This window comes from Rana temporaria, chromosome 10, assembly GCF_905171775.1.
Source record: "Rana temporaria chromosome 10, aRanTem1.1, whole genome shotgun sequence".
Classification (NCBI taxonomy): Eukaryota; Metazoa; Chordata; class Amphibia; order Anura; family Ranidae; genus Rana; species Rana temporaria.
Window position 1 is genome coordinate 3,512,685 of NC_053498.1, and position 21,590 is coordinate 3,534,274.

General features: G+C 43.2%; 1 protein-coding gene across 1 annotated transcript in view; it reads right to left on the reverse strand.

Annotated features, from left to right (window-relative positions):
• VWA5B1 (von Willebrand factor A domain containing 5B1) overlaps positions 1-21,590 on the reverse strand; it is a 118,270-nt gene that overhangs the window by 34,282 nt on the left and 62,398 nt on the right. Inside the window, exons 9-12 of the mRNA XM_040327042.1 lie at positions 16,573-16,683; positions 4,862-5,064; positions 2,892-3,006; positions 892-1,077 (exon numbers count right to left, since the gene is read on the reverse strand). Of these exons, the coding sequence (XP_040182976.1) occupies positions 892-1,077; positions 2,892-3,006; positions 4,862-5,064; positions 16,573-16,683 (615 nt within the window). The remainder of the gene's footprint in view (positions 1-891; positions 1,078-2,891; positions 3,007-4,861; positions 5,065-16,572; positions 16,684-21,590) is intronic.

A 21,590-nucleotide genomic window follows, 5' to 3' on the forward strand; every position in this document is an offset into this window, starting at 1 on the left:
TTGCAGCCCCAACCATGCTTTAATTGCAGCCCTATCCATACTGTAATTGCAGCCCCACCCATGCTGTAATTGCAGCCTCCTATGCGTTAATTGCAGCCCCACCCATGCTTTTATTGCAGCCCTACCTATACTATAATTGCAGTCCCACCCATGCTGTAATTGCAGCCCCAACCATGCTTTAATTGCTGCCCCACCCATGCTGTAATTGCAGCCCCACCCATGTTTTAATTGCATCCCTACCTATACTATAATTGCTGCCCCACCCATACTGTAATTGCAGCCCCAACCATGCTTTAATTGCTGCCCCACCCATGCTGTATTTTCCAGCCCCACCCCCCATGGGGGGCATGCTTTAATTACAGCCCCACCCATGCTATAATTGCAGCCGCACCCATGCTGTAATTTCAGTCCCACCCATGCTGTAATTTCAGCCCCACCCATGCTGTATTTGCAGCTCAACCCCCCCATGGGGGCATGCTTTAAATGCAGCCCCACCCATACTGTAATTGCAGCCCCCAACTATGCTTTAATTGCAGCCCCACCCATGCTGTGTTTGCAGTCCCACCCCCCATGATGGGCATGTTTTAATTGCAGCCCCACCCATGCCGTAATTACAGCCCCACCTATGCTTTAATTGCAGCCCCACCCATGCTTTAATCGCAGTCCCAGTGTACACTATATTCCCTGTATGTCTTTGGAAATGCGCATCGCACTGGGCAAGGATCAAACCCCCCTGTGAGATATAAGTCGCCAGCAGATGACTCCGCCCACCACACTCCACCTATGACTGACATATTGCTTTTATCTAAGTAGAATGTCGGCATTTCTTACATAAGAAAAGACAATGTAATAAGCCTCTTGTGACCATTTTTCAGCTCCACCTTTACTCACAGTGCGTGGATTGGAGAGGTAGCGCGAGGTGTTGCACACAATGCCGTAGCCCACCAGCCGGTCCCCCGGGAACAGGAAGCTGGAGCTGACCGGAGAGATGAGGACCTCAGTGCATTCTGGGAAAACCCATTCTACTGTGACGTCACTGAGGACCGGAGCCGTCGACTTCTTCAGGGACTGCAACATCTGCCGGGCGGAGGAAAGGACGTCAGATATCGGCACCACCTACCAGTTCAGCTCTGTGGACTACAGGACACCAGGCCCAGCCAACGGCTGATCGCTATAGCGCCCCGCTGCCAGTATCATATGATCACTGTGACCAATCACAGCAGATCACATGACTATTGTAAACAATTATTGACTAACTTTCATGCCATCCATTGTATACAATTGTGTTGCTAGCTGTGATTGGTCACAGTTATCACATGGTACAGACAGGGCCAATCACAGCCCATCTGTACCATGTGATTAGCTGTGACCAAGCTAATCACAACAAAACAAACTGAATGAACCTGTTTAGCTTAGTAAAAATGGTTGCTTATACCAATGGAATTCACCGATATAAGCAATCATAATGTGTAAAAAAAAAAGGGCCAGATTCACATAAGAGATACGACGGCGTATCTCTGAGATACGATTGTCGTATCTATGCGCCTGATTCATAGAATCAGGTTACGCATAGATAGCCCTAAGATCCGACAGGTGTAACTGTGTTACACCGTCGGATCTTAGGCTGCAATTCTAGGCCGGCCGCTAGGTGGCGATTCCATTGCGGTCGGCGTAGAATATGCAAATGACTAGTTACGCCGATTCACGAACGTCCGCTTTGCCCGTCGATCTAAATTTACGTAGTTTCCGTAGAGATGCGTTGCGTAAAACTAAGCATGCCCTCTAGGTGGTCTAACCAATGTTAAGTATGGCCGTCGTTCCCGCATCAAATTTTTTAATTTTGCGTCGTTTGCGTAAGTCGTCCGTGAATGGCGATGGACGCCATTTACGTTAACGTCGAAACCAATGACGTCCTTGCGACGTCATTTAGCGCAATGCACGTCAGGAAATTTTAGGGACGGAGCATGCGCAGTACGTTCGGCGCGGGAACGCGCCTAATTTAAATGGTCCCCGCCCCATTTGAATTAGGTGGGCTTGCGCCGGGCGGATTTACGCTACGCTGCCGCAAGTTTACAGGTAAGTGCTTTGTGAATCAAGCACTTACGCTGTAAAATTGTGGCGGTGTAACGTAAATGGGATACGTTACGCCGCAGCAGCGTAACGCAATTGTATGTGAATCTGGCCCAAAGTGATTACTTCCCCAGAAGTAGTAGTGTTACTATGGTAAAAATGTATTTCTCTGGTCACATTATGTAAAAAAAAAAAAATCTGAAAAAAATAAATAATAATAAAAAGGATAAAATGGAAAAAAAATTAAGAAAAATTATCATTATTTATGTTTTTAGGATTTTTTAGGGTTTTTTTTAGGATTTTTTTAACATAAGAATAATAATAATAAAAAAGATAAAAAGGGAAAAAAAAAGAAAAATTATTATAATTATTATTATTATTATTTTTTTATGATTTTTTTAACAAAGATATAATAATAATAATAATAATAATAATAATAATAATAATAATAAAAAGATAAAAATAAAATTTATTTTTTTAGGATTTTTTTGCATTTTTTTAACAGATAAATCATATTAATAAACAATGATAAAAGAAAAAAAAATATTATTATTATAAAAAAAATAGTCAGTATCCCTGGTCACCACCACAGCCGTTATATGATGGCGCTGTACTGCACTGGTGACAGTATGTAAAAAATATTTTAAAAATTTAGATTTTTTTATCATTTCATAATTTTTTCATAAAAAAATAACAATTTAATTTGGGTACAGTGTTGCATGACCGCGCAATTGTCATTCAAAGTGTGACAGCGCTGAAAGCTGAAAATTGGCCTGGGCAGCAGAGGTGAGCCACGCTTCACAATGATGGTTGTCACTTACCTTTGGCTGCAGCCTTTCCCCTTCCACCAAGAACTCGGCGCTCCCTTTGGACACGCTGGCCACGCCCTGTACCAGTCGGCGGCAGGCGTTCTGACCAATCCCAAAGCTGTAACATCTATAAAAAAAACAGTAACACAACACAAAGGTAAAAAACACCAGAATCTGTACTGGAGATTTCTAATTCAGTTTTTTTTGTTTTGTTTATTTTTTTATTTAGTGCGTCATTTGTTATTTAAATAATAATTATTATAAGATTTACTATAATAATAATATATAATTATTATATTAATTATTAAAGAATAAATATTTTCTTTTTAAAAAAAAAATTGTCATCGACTGAATACCCACACATAAGGCATTATTTTTTTATTTAGTGCGTCATTTGTTGTTTAAATAATAAGAATTATACGATTTATAATAATAAAAATAATATATAATTATTATATTAATTATTAAAGAATAAATATTTTCTTTTTTTGTCATCCATTGAATACCCACAAATAAGGCATTCTTTTTTTTTTATTTAGTGTGTCATTTGTTATTCAAATAATTATTATTATATGATTTATAATAATAATATATAATTATTATATTAACTATTAAAGAATAAATATTTCCTTTTTTTTGTCATCCATTGAATACCCCCAAATAAGGCACTCTTTTTTTTATTTAGTGCGTCATTTGTTATTTAAATAATTATTATTATATGATTTATTATAATAATAATATATAATTATTATATTAATTATTAAAGAATAAATATTTCCTTTTTTTTGTCATCCATTAAATACCCACAAATAAGGCATTCTTTTTTTAATTTAGTGCGGCATTTGTTATTTAAATAATAATTATTATAGGATTTATTATAATAATAATATATAATTATTATATTAATTGTTAAAGAATAAATATTTATTTAAAAAAAAAATTAGCCCACCATTGAATACCCACAAATAAGGCATTATTTTTTTATTTAGTGCGTCATTTGTTGTTTAAATAATAAGAATTATACGATTTATAATAATAATAATATATAATTATTATATTAATTATTAAAGAATAAATATTTCCTTTTTTTTGTCATCCATTGAATACCCACAAATAGGCATTCTTTTTTTTATTTAGTGCGTCATTTGTTATTTAAATAATAATTATTATATGATTTATAATAATAATAATAATAATAATAATAATAATAATATATAATTATTATATTAATTATTAAAGAATAAATATTTCCTTTTTTGTCATCCATTGAATACCCAGAAATAAGGAATTCTTTTTTTTTATTTAGTGCGTCATTTTTTATTTAAATAATAATTATTATAATATTGATAAAAATAATAATATATAATTATTATATTAATTATTAAAGAATAAATATTTCCTTTTACAGTTTTTTTTAGACATCCATTGAATACCCACAAATAAGGCATTCTTTTTTTTATTTAGGGCGTCATTTGTTATTTAAATAATTATTATTATATGATTTATAATAATAATAATAATAATAATAATATATAATTATTATATTAACTATTAAAGAATAAATATTTCCTTATTTTTTTTGTCACCCATTGAATACCCACAAATAAGCCATTATTTATTCGTTTTCAGAACCTCTGAAATTATTATAGTAAAAACAAAAGGACAAAGCTGTACTCCATAAAAAAACTCACCATAAAGTTGACCCAAAGCATATGGCTTCCAACACAGTCCCCACCCTTAGCCACACCTCACTGACGCGTTTGACTCTGATTGGGCTCATTTATAGAGGTCTGTAAAAATGAGCCCAGTCTGGACGAAACGCGTCGGTTGGACATGGCTTTGGACTGTGTCATAAGTCACCAGGTGCAGGGGGGTCTCTGGAGGAACATGCTCAGGACTTGGTCTTTTCTTTGTAGTGATTATCTATGGTTGTCACAAACCCCGCCCACCTTTCTCTTAAAGCCGCCCTCCTATCCTCTTACCGGGTGAAGGACGAATGGTGGCGGATCAGCTCGATGACTTTCCCCGTGTTGCTGACGGCACCGTCGGTGAGCAGGAAGAGGAGACGCGGGTAACCCCGGCACACCGGCTGCCTGATGATCCAATTCAGCGGAGATAAAATGTTGGTCCCGCCCATGTCGGCTCGCAATTTCTTGATGCTTTCACAGGCGATGGCCAGACTTTCCTAGAAGAGATATAAATTAAATGTATATGATTATTATTATTTTTAATAATTATATAAATTATATATTTAAATATAAATAATTATAAAAATAAATTATATATACAATATAATAATTGTATATTATCCAAATTAATGTATATTAATATTATTTGTTTTAATTATATAAATAATATATTTAAATATACGTCTATAAATAAATCAAATACAAAGTTATATATAATATAAGAATTGTCCATTATTAAAAAAGATGTATATTATCTAAATTAATGTATACTAAAATTATTATTTTTAATTTATAAATGCAACACAGCGAGTCGCGTTAATAGTATATAAATGAATGTATATAATTATTATTATTTTTAATAATTATATAAATGATATATTTAAATATGAATAATTATATAAATCAATCATATATACAATATAATAATTATATATTATCCAAATTAATGTATATTAATATATATATATATTTTTAAATATATAAATGATATCTTTAAATATAGGTCTATAAATGAATCACATACAAATCATATATAATATAAGAAGTGTCCATTATTAAAAATTATGAATGTTATCTAAATTAATGTATACTCATGTTATTATTTTTAATATACAACTGCAACACGGCAAGTCGCGTTAATACTATATAAATTAATGTATATGATTATTATTATTTTTTTTATTATATAAATGATATATTTAAATATAAATAATTATATAAATCAAATCATATATACAATATAATGATTGTATATTATCCAAATGAATGTATATTAATATTATTTGTTTAAATTATATAAATAATATATTTAAATATAAGTCTATAATTAAATCAAATACAAAATTATATAAAATATAATAATTGTCCATTATTAAAAAAGATGTATATTATCTAAATTAATGTATACTAAAATTATTATTTTTAATTTATAAATGCAACACGGCGAGTCACGTTAATAGTATATAAATTAATGTATATGATTATTATTATTTTTAATAATTATATAAATGATATATTTAAATATGAATAATTATATAAATCAATCATATATACAATATAATAATTATATAATATCCAAATTAATGTATATTAATATATATATTTTTTAAATATATAAATGATATATTTAAATATAGGTCTATAAATTAATCACATACAAATTATATATAATATAAGAAGTGTCCATTATTAAAAATTATGAATGTTATCTAAATTAATGTATACTGATGTTATTATTTTTAATATATAACTGCAACACGGCGAGTCGCGTTAATAGTATATAAATTAATGTATATGATTTTTTTTTTTTTTAATTATATAAATGATATATTTAAATATACATAATTATATAAATCAAATCATATATACAATATAATGATTGTATATTATCCAAATTGATGTATATTAATATTATTTGTTTTAATCATATAAACAATATATTTAAATATAAGTCTATAAATAAATCAAATACAAAATTATATATAATATAATAATTATCCATTATTAAAAAAAGATGTATATTATCTAAATTAATGTATACAAAAATTATTGGGCCAAATTCTCAAAAGAGATACGCAGACTTAACTCCATTTTTCTAATTTTACACGGCGCGTATATTTGCGCGCGATCGTCAAAACGACTTAAGCAAAGATTTCCGTATTTTCAGCCGTACTTAAATTAGTTACGCCTGCGCATTCCCGGGCGCAAATTACGCTAGGCTCGCCGCTGTTTTTGATAGGCAAAGATGCAAATGAGGGAGTTAGGGCGATTCTCAGAATTAAGTGTGTGTGCCGTATTTTCCGCCCTGTGCGCACCTGTTAGTTTTTCTGACTAAATTTCCACATTATAAAACCAGCCCTAATTTTACACATGCTGTGGAAGGGTTTGCAGAAGGAAGTGACTAGAGGTTACAGCTCTAGTTGTGAAGTTTGTTGCTGAAAAATGCCAGGACCAGCAATGATTTTGACGGCACTTGCTGCCTTACAGGCACAAAGGAGGAGGAGGGCACAGAGGAGGAGGATGAGGGCACAGGCGCGTGTTTATCGGCCACGTCGTGATATTTGGCAAATGCCAGTTTATGAGGTCATTGGCAACTACCGATTTGATAGGGAGGCCATCCTGGAGATTACCCAACTCCTTCATGAGGATCTAATCGCCCCAACCCTACGTTCCCATGCCCTGACACCTCTGGAAAAAGTTATGGCAACACTGCATTTTCTAGCGAGTGGCTCCTTCCAGCGAGCATCTGGAGGTGTGGCTGGGATGGTGCAGTCCACCATGAGTAAATGCCTACATCAGGTGGTCCCTGCCATACTGCGGCGCATGAGCCATCAGTTTGTCATGCCCACCCAGGAGGACCAGCGTGTGCAAGCCATGACAGACTTCTACAATATTGCTGGCTTTCCTAAGATCATTGGTGCGATTGACTGCACCCATGTGGCACTCCAGCCCCCCCATGAAACTGAACACCTGTTCAGAAACAGAAAAGGGTGGCATTCCATCAACGTCCAGATGATTGTAGATGCCCATGGCCTCATCTGGCACGTTTGTGCCAAGTTTCCAGGGTCGTGCCACGACAGTTTTATTCTACGGCAGACCAAGATCTACCAAGACTTGGAGATGAACGTTTATGGAGACAGCTGGCTGATTGGTGAGTGACATTGGTGTCAGGTATGCCCCCCCCATGATGGAGACATCACAAGGGGCACATGCATGACTAATATCCTCCTGTCTTTTCCCTTACAGGTGACTCAGGATATGCATTGGGACCCCACCTGATGACCCCCTTTAGAAACCCCCAAACACCCGGACAAAGAAAATACAATGAGGTGCACAGCCAGACCCGGGCTATAGTAGAGCGGACTTTTGGCATGCTAAAGTCACGATTCCGATGCCTGGACAAGACTGGGGGTACACTATTATATTCCCCAGACTTTGTGTGCAAAATTATTGGTGCATGTTGCATACTGCACAATTTTGCATTAAGAAAGGGCATGCATGTGGACATATCTCCTGACCTGACCCCCCACCCAGGCAACCCCCCCCCCCCAAACCCCTCTACCCGGTCTGCTGAGGCCCAGGCAATCAGGAGACAACTGTCTGAAGGCATCTTTGCCCAGTAAATGCATCCTAATACAATTTTTGTTTTTGATTTGCCAAGACCAAATCACAGAGATTATGTGACCTTTAAATCTTTATTTTGTTAAATAAATGCACATTACTTATATGCCAAACAGAATGTTTATTTTGATTTACAAAACGCACATTAATTATCTCACAATGAGAATGCATGAATGCACGTCACTGTGGTCCCTAGCACAGACACATCACATGCACATAGAATTGGATTAGATCCAAGTACCCCCCCCCCCCTTTGGTACTTGGGAGCAGTAACGCCCCGCCACGGCTCCAATTATGTCACTGTGCATTCATACACCATTCAGGAACCTAGGATGACTTCTCCCTGGTCCTGGGGATCCCTACTCCACCAAAACTGAGGGTGACACCCTTATGTTTTCAGGAATGCCATCCCCCCACATTCACACATCATTCACACACATAGACCAAATCATAAGTACAGTGTAAAAAAAATAAAAAAAAGTACCCCTGCAAATTAGGGATGTTGCCGAGTGCTCCTTCTGGGCTGCCCACGGGCACGGGCACGGTCACGGGGACGGCCACGGGGACGGCCACGGCCAACTGGGGGATCTTCACGGGGGGGGGTCTGTGCAGGGGAGGGAGTATTTTCAGGGGGGGGGGAATGTGCAGGGGAGGGAGTATTCTCAGGGGGGGGGGACTGTGCAGGGGAGGGAGTATTTTGAGGGCGGGGGGACTGTACAGGGGAGGAAGCAGCCTCCCCTGGTGTCTGTCCTCCTGCTGGCCTTCCCTCCAAGGCAACGGCTATCCTTGTCAGACAGGAAGTTATGGCAGCCGTATTGGCCTGCACAGCCCGGGTATTGGCCTGCACAGCCTGGGTGAGGGCAGTCACCTCCTGGGCCACACCTGTTGTGGCGTTCCTCATGTCCCACAAACAGGTGATGACCCCCACGGAGTTGGTGGCCACGTCACCCAGTGACTCCCTCATTGCACCCAGGCTGCGCTCCACCTTGGTCATTGTTTTTTGGATCGCAGACAGACTGCGGGTCTGCCGGACATTGTCCCTCAACAGACTGACCGGCAGACGCACCAACCCCCCCCTGTTTTCAGGGGTCGGCATCCTACTTGCCCCTGAGGCTTGTGGCCTTGGAGGAGGAGTTGGAGTGAGCCATGGGTGCTGCTGCATGTTGGAGGAGGGTTGGAAGGGGCGACCCATGATGGTGGCCTGACTTCTGGGCGCCTGTGGGGTTCCCTCAGGGGATGATTCAAAGGTCATATCTTGGCCCATCATTATTTCCTGCCCAATCAGAATATTGTCATCTTCCTCCCCCTCATCCTCCTCCCACTCAACATCCAAATTAGGGGAGTTGTGGGCACTCCCCTCCCATGGCGAATCCTGCCCTTCTTGTGACTCTGCATGAGCCTGTCTTGGGGGTGGTGCAGCAGCCTGCCCTGATGGGCCAGCAACCTCCTGACCTGATGGGCCAGCAAACTCCTGACCTGATGGGCCAGCAACCTCGTGACCTGATGGGGCTGCCACCTCCTGGGCTGATGGGGCTGCCACCTCCTGGGCTGATGGGGCTGCCACCTCCTGGGCTGATGGGGCTGCCACCTCCTGGGCTGATGGGGCTGCCACCTCCTGGGCTGATGGGGCTGCCACCTCCTGGGCTGATGGGGCTGCCACCTCCTGGCCATCTGGGGAGGACACAAAACAATCACAGGTTGTTGTATCCACAAACTTGACACATCTTCCCTTCCCCCACCCACACATGCTAATCACCAGATAGAAATTCAAAAAAATTACCTGTCCTCATAAGAGGATCATTGTCAAAGCCAGGCAGGCCCACCACCTGCTGTGGGTGGAAACACTGGGCCACTGCCCATTCCTCCTCACTCATCCTGACTGGGCAGGGTCCCCCTCCTCCAGTGCCCCTGGTATGGGCATGCAGCGTTGCCAGCTTGTTCCGGGACACGCTCCTCAAGTCATTTATTTTTTTTTGAACTCCAGCGATGGTCCTGGTCTCCCCCCCCCCCGCCGCATTGATCCGATCGGTGATCTTTTGAAGGATCTCCTTCCTCCTGGCCGGGGTGGTGGTGTGGCTCTCAGGGCCATGGAGAAATCGCCCAAATTTAAGGACGCCCTGAGCAAGTATATGCTTCTCTGCCGGTGAAAAATTTAGCTTCCTGCGCTTGGGAGCCATGACAGACAACACCCAGCAACAGGGAACTCAGCCAACAAACAAACAACAATACACACACACACCAAAGAAAATACAAACAAGCCAAAATAAAAAATAGACAGACAGCTACTATTAATTCAAAAACAAACAGGCAAAAAAGAAAAACAAAAAATATAAACAAAACCCAAAAAAAACTATTAGTAAAAACAAACAGGCAAACAATCAAAACAAAAAACAAATTAGCAAAAACAAACACCAACTATACCCTCCAACTCCACAAACACTTTTCTCACAAAACAATCTTACCAACAAACACTGACAAACGTTCAAAGCAGAAGCAACTTGCTTTAGGAAGGGAACACAGGGAAATACTTTTGCAATTGAAGTGTGTTTGACTGGGGCTATTTAGCCACAGGGCGATCTTCAAACTAAGTACGCTTGGCCTTTTACCTATCTCACTGATTGCGCTGACCAAAGTTCTGCACATGCGCATTGAGGTCCAGATTCGTGCGCGCATGCGCAGTACAGCCGGCACTTCATTTGCATGGGGTCACGGCTCATTACAATGAAGCACGCCCACTTCAATCCCACTTGCCATAACCACGCCTTAGGCATTGAAACTTAAGTTAAGGATGGCGCAGTTTTGAGCGCAAATGCACTGAGAATACGGTAGTTACGACACCAACTTAGGGCGCCCTAACTTAAATGACATAAGTTAGATAATCCTAAATTTACACATGGTTTTGAGAATTTGGCCCATTATTTTTAATTTATAAATGCAACACAGCGAGTCGCGTTAATAGTATATAAATTAATGTATATAATTATTATTATTATTTTTAATAATTATATAAATGATATATTTAAATATGAATAATTATATAAATCAATCATATATACAATATAATAATTATATATTATCCAAATGAATGTATATTAATATTATTTGTTTAAATTATATAAATAATATATTTAAGCATAGGTCTATAAATAAATCAAATACAAAATTATATATAATATAATAATTGTCCATTATTAAAAAAAATGTACATTATCTAAAGTAATGTATACTAAAATTATTATTTTTAATTTATAAATGCAACACAGCGAGTCACGTTAATAGTATATAAATTAATGTATATGATTATTATTATTTTTAATAATTATATAAATGATATATTTAAATATGAATCATTATATAAATCAATCATATATACAATATAATAATTGTATATTATGCAGATTAATGTAAATTATTATTTGTTTCAGTTATATAAATTATATATTTAAATATAATCCTATAAATAAATAAAATAAAAAATTATATATAAAATAATGTAATAATTGTCAATTAATAAAAATTACGTATATTATATAAATGAATGTATACTAATATTATTATTTTTAATATATAATTGCCACATGGTGAGTCGCGTTAATAGTATATAAATTTATGTACATGATTATTTTATTATTTTTAATAATTATATAAATTATATATATTTAAATATAAACAATTATATAAATCAGATCATATATACAATATAATAATTGTATATTATCCAGATTAATGTATATTAATATTATTTGTTTTAATTATATAAATTATATATTTAAATATAGTTCTATAAATAAATCAAATACAAAATTATATATAATATAATAATTGTCCATTATTAAAATATTTACAAAAATGTGAGGGGTGTGCTTACTTTTGTGAGATACTGTATATTTTTTTATTCCCCCCAATCTGAGACGTTGCCTTGGCCATTGTACCCCCCCCCCCTCCAGGCTTTACACATATTGGATTTTTTCCCCTTGATCCCACGCTAAGAGTCAGCGCCGCCAATCATTCCGCAGACAGGAGGGATCAATAGAACAGACGGACAGGGCTCGCCGGCCTTAATCCTTGGCGAGCGCAAATTCCCCAGCGACCGCAAAGAGGCCGCCGCGCCCTCTGTTCACTTTCAATCCCCCCCCCCCCGCGCCAGACGACGAGGAGGAACACACCAGATTGCGAGGCCGCGGCAGGAATTCCCCTCCTGTAATCCGCGCGCCTTGGACAAAGCAGGATTAGGCGTTGGCTTTAAATAGACCCCAGAGGCGATTCCTAAATATTTCGCCGCAAGCCGGACGCCGCGACAACCTGACGGGGGGGGGGGGGGGACCATAATAAATACAGATCTGTAAATAGAGAGCGTGAAAAATAATAAAGTTGCGCTTAGTTGAATTTGTGTTTTTTTTTTGGATATAGTAATATAATAAAGAAGGGTTTGATTCCCCCCCCCCCCCATCTGTGTCCCATTGGGAAGATTTCCCTTCACTTCCTGTCCAAACAGGAAGTGAGGGCGAACTCCACTTTTCACCTGCAATACGTATATCCACATTGCGGGTTTGAAGTGGTATATACCGGGGTTATGGATAAAGCTATCAGCCAAATTTTATTTATTTTTTTCATCCGGCAATTTTATTTGTTATGAAAGCGGTCCAAGCGCCTAATTAGCTGCTGGATTGCTTTCACAAGCACCCCCCCTTCCCCTCCTGCCACTCGCTGCTGTTTCTGGGGCTCACCGCTTTTGCCGGCGTGCCCAAGAAACGACCCGATGGGTAATGCTTCTGACCATAGATATTACCAGAGACCAGATTGTCTCTGATCACCTCTATGGTCTTGGAGGACTGGAGTGAGGTCAGGATGTCACTTCTGGTCTAGGGTGGAAGAAAACAATATATATTTTTTCTGACCATAGATATTACCAGAGACCAGATTGTCTCTGATCCCCTCTATGGTCTTGGAGGACTGGAGTGAGGTCATGATGTCACTTCTGGTCTAGGGTGGAAGAAAACAATATATATTTTTTCTGACCATAGATATTACCAGAGACCAGATTGTCTCTGATCACCTCTATGGTCTCGGAGGACTGGAATGACGTCATGATGTCACTTCCAGGCTAGGGTGGAAGAAAACAATATTTATTTTTGCATTTAATGGTAGGAGGAGAGTTTTTGGGGCTAAAAAACCCCCCCCCCCCCCCCCCAGATCTCACCATAAAGAGGACCTGTCATCCCTTTTTATTCTAGATGTTTACATTCCTTGTAATAGGAATAAAAGTGAACAAAAAAAAGTAAAAGGACAGTGTAGAAATAAAAAAATATATAAAATTGAAAAAAAAAATCGCCTTTTTATTCTCTAGGGTCTTTGCTAAATATATATAATGTTGGGGGGGGGGGGGGCAAATTATAGAAGAAAATACAGATTTTTACTTGCAAAGGAAAAGTGCCTGAAAAGGCGCGGTTGGCAAGTGATTAGGGGGATTCCTAGGGGACCCTGATGTAAGGGGGGCTCTGATGGGGACCCTGATGTAAGGGGGGCTCTGATGGGGACTCTGATGCAAGGGGGGACTCTGATGGGGACACCTGATGGAAAGAGGGACTCTGATGGTGACCCTGATGTAAAGGGGGACCCTGATGTAAGGTGGAACTCTGATGGGGACCCTGATGTAAGGGGGAACTCTGATGGGGACCCTGATGTAAAGGGGGTCTTTGATGGGGACCCTGATGTAAAGGGGGTCTTTGATGGGGACCCTGATGTAAGGGGGGGATCTGATGGGGACCCTGATGTAAATAGAAACTCTGATGGGGACCCTGATGTAAGTGGGGTCTCTGATGGGGACCCTGATGTAAGGGGGGCTCTGATGGGGACCCTGATGTAAGGGGGGGATCTGATGGGGACCCTGATGTAAATAGAAACTCTGATGGGGACCCTGATGTAAGGGGGGTCTCTGATGGGGACCCTGATGTAAGGGGGGTCTCTGATGGGGACCCTGATGTAAGGGGGAACTCTGATTGGGAAACCTGATGTAAAAGGAGACTTTGATGGGGACCCTGATGTAAGGGGGGCACTGATGTGGACGACCCTGCTGTAAAGGGGGGCACTGATGGGGACCCTGCTGTAAAGGGGGCACTGATGGGGACGACCCTGCTGTAAAGGGGGGCACTGATGGGGACCCTGCTGTAAAGGGGGGGCACTGATGGGGACCCTGCTGTAAAAGGGGGCTCTGATGTGGACCCTGATGTAAAGGGGGGCACTGATGGGGACCCTGCTGTAAAGGGGGGCTCTGATGGGGACCCTGATGTAAAGGGGGGCACTGATGGGGACCCTGATGTAAAGGGGGGCACTGATGGGGACCCTGATGTAAAGGGGGGCTCTGATGGGGACCCTGAAATAAAGGGGGGCACTGATGGGGACCCTGCTGTAAAGGGGGGCTCTGATGGGGACCCTGATGTAAAGGGGGGCACTGATGGGGACCCTGATGTAAAGGGGGGCACTGATGGGGACCCTGATGTAAAGGGGGGCCCTGATGGGGACCCTGAAATAAAGGGGGGCACTGATGGGGACCCTGCTGTAAAGGGGGGGCTCTGATGGGGACCCTGCTGTAAAGGGGGGCACTGATAGGGACCCTGCTGTAAAGGGGGGCTCTGATGGGGACCCTGCTGTAAAGGGGGGCTCTGATGGGGACCCTGCTGTAAAGGGGGGCACTGATGGGGACCCTGCTGTAAAGGGGGGCTCTGATGGGGACCCTGCTGTAAAGGGGGCTCTGATGGGGACCCTGCTGTAAAGGGGGGCACTGATAGGGACCCTGCTGTAAAGGGGGGCTCTGATGGGGACCCTGCTGTAAAGGGGGGCACTGATGGGGACCCTGCTGTAAAGGGGGGCTCTGATGGGGACCCTGCTGTAAAGGGGGGCACTGATGGGGACCCTGCTGTAAAGGGGGGCTCTGATGGGGACCCTGCTGTAAAGGGGGGCTCTGATGGGGACCCTGCTGTAAAGGGGGGCTCTGATGAGGACCCTGATGTAAAGGGGGGCTCTGATGGGGACCCTGATGTAAAGGGGGGCTCTGATGGGGACCCTGCTGTAAAGGGGGGCACTGATGGGGACCCTGCTGTAAAGGGGGGCACTGATGGGGACCCTGCTGTAAAGGGGGCTCTGATGGGGACCCTGATGTAAAGGGGTGACTTTTTTTTACCTTTATGAATGGCTCAGGATTTTTGGGGGATTTCTTCGATTTGTTTTCCTGAATTTTCTCACGCTGATTATAAAAAAATTCATTCATTTAAATTTTATGCATTCATCGGTTTATTTTTTTCAGCACACGGGCCCCCCGAGCTTCTCTGGCTCTCTGGGGCCCCCCGAGCTTCTCTGGCTCTCTGGGGCCCCCCGAGCTTCTCTGGCTCTCTGGGGCCCCCGAGCGCCGTGTCTGGCTCCTGCACTGCAGCTCTGCAGGCTGTCATCACGTGTGGGTGGCAGCAGGTGGCGCTCTTCTTCAACGTTTCATCCCAGGCTCCGGAGTCTCCGCTGGGAAATCGATCGGCTCCTCCTCGGGATCGTCTTAGAAATCGCCCTCCAGAGATGCGGACGCGACGTGGAGACCATAAGCGCGCTCGCGTTTGGCAGGCGGGGGAAACGCGCGGCGAGGGACGTGGAAACAGAACTTGGCGGAGGCTGCGGCGTTTTGTGATTTTTAATTCCAGGGAGGAAAAAAAAATGAATCCTACGGCTGGCGGTGAACTACAAATCCCAGCAAGACCCCATCGCAGGGCGAGCGTCACACTTATGTCCCCTCCCCCCCACAGTCACATCAGTCTCTGTACAGAGGAGCTTACACTCTAATGTCCCCTCCCCCCCCACAGTCACATCAGTCTCTGTACAGAGGAGCTTACACTCTAATGTCCCCTCCCCCCCCACATCACACCAGTCTCTGTACAGAGGATCTTACACTCTAATGTCCCCTCCCCCCCACACAGTCACATCAGTCTCTGTACAGAGGAGCTTACACTCTAATGTCCCCTCCCCCCCCCACATCAGTCTCTGTACAGAGGAGCTTACACTCTAATGTCCCCTCCCCTCCCACATCAGTCTCTGTACAGAGGAGCTTACACTCTAATGTCCCCCCCCCCCACATCACATCAGTCTCTGTACAGAGGAGCTTACACTCTAATGTCCCCCCCCCCCCCCACAGTCACATCAGACTCTGTACAGAGGAGCTTACACTCTAATGTGCCCTCCCCCCCCCCACAGTCACATCAGTCTCTGTACAGAGGAGCTTACACTCTAATGTCCCCTCCCCCCCGCAGTGACATCAGTGTAGGGAGGGGTTCTTTCCAGTAAGAGGGGTGACGCTGTTCTATACGGGGGGTCTCTATAGAGCGCTGTGTGATGAACACTCTCACCTCGGTGTAGCTCTGGCTGCAGGGGAACAGAGACTTGAATGTCGATCCGAATCCAATGATATTGAAAAGGGAAGTTGGCATCAGACTCTTCAGAATGACCAGCATGGCGTCCTGCAGAGAGAGCGGGGGAGGGAAACGTTGTGTTACATTGTATCATCTTCATACATCCGCATGTTACATTGTATCATCTTCATACATCCGCATGTTACATTGTATCATCTTCATACATCCGCATGTTACATTGTATCATCTTCATACAACCGCATGTTACCTCGCTGACTCTTGCTGTAACCAAGCATTTCAAAATCATTTGTCGTCTCCAATAAAAAAAACACGCGTCAACGCGTTTCGAGATATTTTCATCCCCGATTTCAAAAATGATGACCCGACACGTTTCAAAATTACACTTCTGCACACTACTGGACACTACTGGAGACTACTGCACACTACTGGAGACTACTGCACACTACTGGAGACTACTGGACACTACTGGAGACTACTGCACACTACTGGAGACTACTGGAGACTACTGCACACTACTGGAGACTACTGGACACTACTGCACACTACTGGAGACTACTGCACACTACTGCACACTACTGGAGACTACTGCACACTACTGGAGACTACTGCACACTACTGGAGACTACTGCACACTACTGGAGACTACTGGACACTACTGCACACTACTGGAGACTACTGCACACTACTGGAGACTACTGCACACTACTGGAGACTACTGCACACTACTGGAGACTACTGGACACTACTGCACACTACTGGAGACTACTGCACACTACTGGAGACTACTGGACACTACTGGAGACTACTGGACACTACTGCACACTACTGGAGACTACTGCACACTACTGGAGACTACTGGACACTTCTGCACACTACTGGAGACTACTGCACACTACTGGAGACTACTGCACACTACTGGAGACTACTGGACACTTCTGCACACTACTGGAGACTACTGCACACTACTGGAGACTACTGCACACTACTGGAGACAACTGCACACTACTGGAGACTACTGCACACTACTTGACATTACTGGAGACTACTGCACACTACTGGAGACTACTGCACACTACTGGAGACTACTGCACACTACTGGAGACTACTGGACACTACTGCACACTACTGGAGACTACTGCACACTACTGGAGACTACTGGACACTACTGGAGACTACTGGACACTACTGCACACTACTGGAGACTACTGCACACTACTGGAGACTACTGGACACTTCTGCACACTACTGGAGACTACTGCACACTACTGGAGACTACTGCACACTACTGGAGACTACTGGACACTTCTGCACACTACTGGAGACTACTGCACACTACTGGAGACTACTGCACACTACTGGAGACAACTGCACACTACTGGAGACTACTGCACACTACTTGACATTACTGGAGACTACTGCACACTACTGGAGACTACTGCACACTACTGGAGACTACTGCACACTACTTGACATTACTGGAGACTACTGCACACTACTGGAGACTACTGCACACTACTGCACACTACTGGAGACTACTGCACACTACTGGACACTACTGGAGACTACTGCACACTACTGGAGACTACTGCACACTACTGGAGACTACTGGACACTACTGGAGACTACTGCACACTACTGGAGACTACTGCACACTACTGGAGACTACTGGACACTACTGCACACTACTGGAGACTACTGCACACTACTGCACACTACTGGAGACTACTGCACACTACTGGAGACTACTGCACACTACTGGAGACTACTGCACACTACTGGAGACTACTGCACACTACTGGAGACTACTGGACACTACTGCACACTACTGGAGACTACTGCACACTACTGGAGACTACTGCACACTACTGGAGACTACTGCACACTACTGGAGACTACTGGACACTACTGCACACTACTGGAGACTACTGCACACTACTGGAGACTACTGGACACTACTGGAGACTACTGGACACTACTGCACACTACTGGAGACTACTGCACACTACTGGAGACTACTGGACACTTCTGCACACTACTGGAGACTACTGCACACTACTGGAGACTACTGCACACTACTGGAGACTACTGGACACTTCTGCACACTACTGGAGACTACTGCACACTACTTGACATTACTGGAGACTACTGCACACTACTGGAGACTACTGCACACTACTGGAGACTACTGCACACTACTGGACACTACTGCACACTACTGGAGACTACTGCACACTACTGGAGACTACTGGACACTACTGGAGACTACTGGACACTACTGCACACTACTGGAGACTACTGCACACTACTGGAGACTACTGGACACTTCTGCACACTACTGGAGACTACTGCACACTACTGGAGACTACTGCACACTACTGGAGACTACTGGACACTTCTGCACACTACTGGAGACTACTGCACACTACTGGAGACTACTGCACACTACTGGAGACAACTGCACACTACTGGAGACTACTGCACACTACTTGACATTACTGGAGACTACTGCACACTACTGGAGACTACTGCACACTACTGCACACTACTGGAGACTACTGCACACTACTGGAGACTACTGGACACTACTGCACACTACTGGAGACTACTGCACACTACTGGAGACTACTGGACACTACTGGAGACTACTGCACACTACTGGAGACTACTGCACACTACTGGAGACTACTGCACACTACTGGAGACTACTGCACACTACTGGAGACTACTGCACACTACTGGAGACTACTGCACACTACTGCACACTACTGGAGACTACTGCACACTACTGCACACTACTGGAGACTACTGCACACTACTGGAGACTACTGCACACTACTGGAGACTACTGCACACTACTGGAGACTACTGCACACTACTGTACACTACTATAGACTTCTAAACACTACTGCACACTACTGGAGACTACTGCACACTACTGGAGACTACTGCACACTACTGGAGACTACTGCACACTACTGCACACTACTGGAGACTACTGCACACTACTGGAGACTACTGGACACTACTGCACACTACTGGAGACTACTGCACACTACTGGAGACTACTGGACACTACTGGAGACTACTGCACACTACTGGAGACTACTGGAGACTACTGCACACTACTGGAGACTACTGCACACTACTGCACACTACTGGAGACTACTGCACACTACTGGAGACTACTGCACACTACTGGAGACTACTGCACACTACTGCACACTACTGGAGACTACTGCACACTACTGGAGACTACTGCACACTACTGGAGACTACTGCACACTACTGTACACTACTATAGACTTCTAAACACTACTGCACACTACTGGAGACTACTGCACACTACTGGAGACTACTGCACACTACTGTACACTACTGAAGACTTCTTTGGTAAAAATGTACACCAAGATGTTGGCAGAGGGCGTTGTCTATGATTCCATTGTCATTACACTATATCTGGCTTTGCCATGTACTAACGTTGGACTCCCCCGTTTCTCTCCTAACGTTCCTCTAGTTGTTTCAGTTAAAGCGGGGGTTCACCCTTAGAGGGCACTTTTCCCCCTTAGATTCCTGCTCGTTATTACTAGGGGAATCGGCTATTTGTTTTAAAATATGTGCAGTACTTACCCGTTTACGAGATGCATCCTCTCCGTCGCTTCCGGGTATGGGCTTCGGGAGCGGGCGTTCCTTCTTGATTGACAGTCTTCCGAGAGGCTTCCGACGGTCGCATCCATCGCGTCACGATTTTCCGAAAGAAGCCGAACGTCGGTGCGCAGGCGCAGTATAGAGCCGCACCGACGTTCGGCTTCTTTTCGGCTACGAGTGACGCGATGGATGCGACCGTCGGAAGACTGTCAATCAAGAAGGAACGCCCGCTCCCGAAGACCCATACCCGGAAGCGACGGAGAAGATGCATCTCGAAAACGGTAAGTACTGCACCTATTTTAATACAAATAGCCGATTCCCCTAGACCGAACGAGCAGGAATCTAAGGGGAGAAAACATTTTTTTTTACAAATGGGTGAACTCCCGCTTTAAAGTTTCACTAAATCCACATCATACGAAAAAACGATAAATAAATGGTGTATTCCATGCGGGTCACACTCACTCCTCACTAGGAGATTCATTTTCTGGTTGATCCCGCTGCTCTCTGTCTCCCCCTCCTGTCCATGTCCCCAATTCAGCTTTGGACTTTGCATGGCAAAAGTTAAAAAATATTGAATTTTTTTTTAAATTGACGCTTTATTTTTGTTTATGGCGCAAAAAATAAAAACCGCAGAGGTGATCAAATACCACCAAAAGAAACCTCTATTTATGGGTAAAAAAGGACGCCAATTTTATTTGGTAGCCACGTCGCACGACCGCGCAATTGTCTGTTAGGCCCCGTACTCACGACCAAACATGTCTGCTGAAACTGGTCCGCAGGCCAGTTTCAGCAGACATGTTTGGTCGTGTGTGGGCGCGAGCGGGCCGAATTCCAGCAAACATTTGCCCGCCGGGCCTTTTCCCAGCAGACAAATATTCCTGGACTTGTTTTAAAACAGTCCGCTGGAATCCTGCCCGCTCGGACATGTACGGTCGTCAGTACAGACCTACCGTACATGTCCAGGCGCCCGCCGTCCCTCGCATGCGTCGAATGACTTCGACGCATGCGTGGAAGCATTTTAAAGGCGGGCCGCCCACGTCGCCGCGTCATTGTCGCGGCGACACCGCGTCATCGACGCGGCGACACCGCGGACACGCCCCGCGTATTGTTTACGCGCGGACTTCTGTACGATGGTGTGTACAACCATCGTACAGAAGCCCTCTGGCAGACATGTATGGTGAAAACGGTCCGACGGACCGCTTTCACCATACATGTTTGGTCGTGAGTACCCGGCCTTAAAGTGACGCTGCACCGAATTGCAAAAAAGTGGCCCCGGTCATTGGGCAGCCAAATGGTCCCGGGGTTGAAGTGGTTAAGGCGGCACTGGGATTCCCCGGATCCGGTTCCCT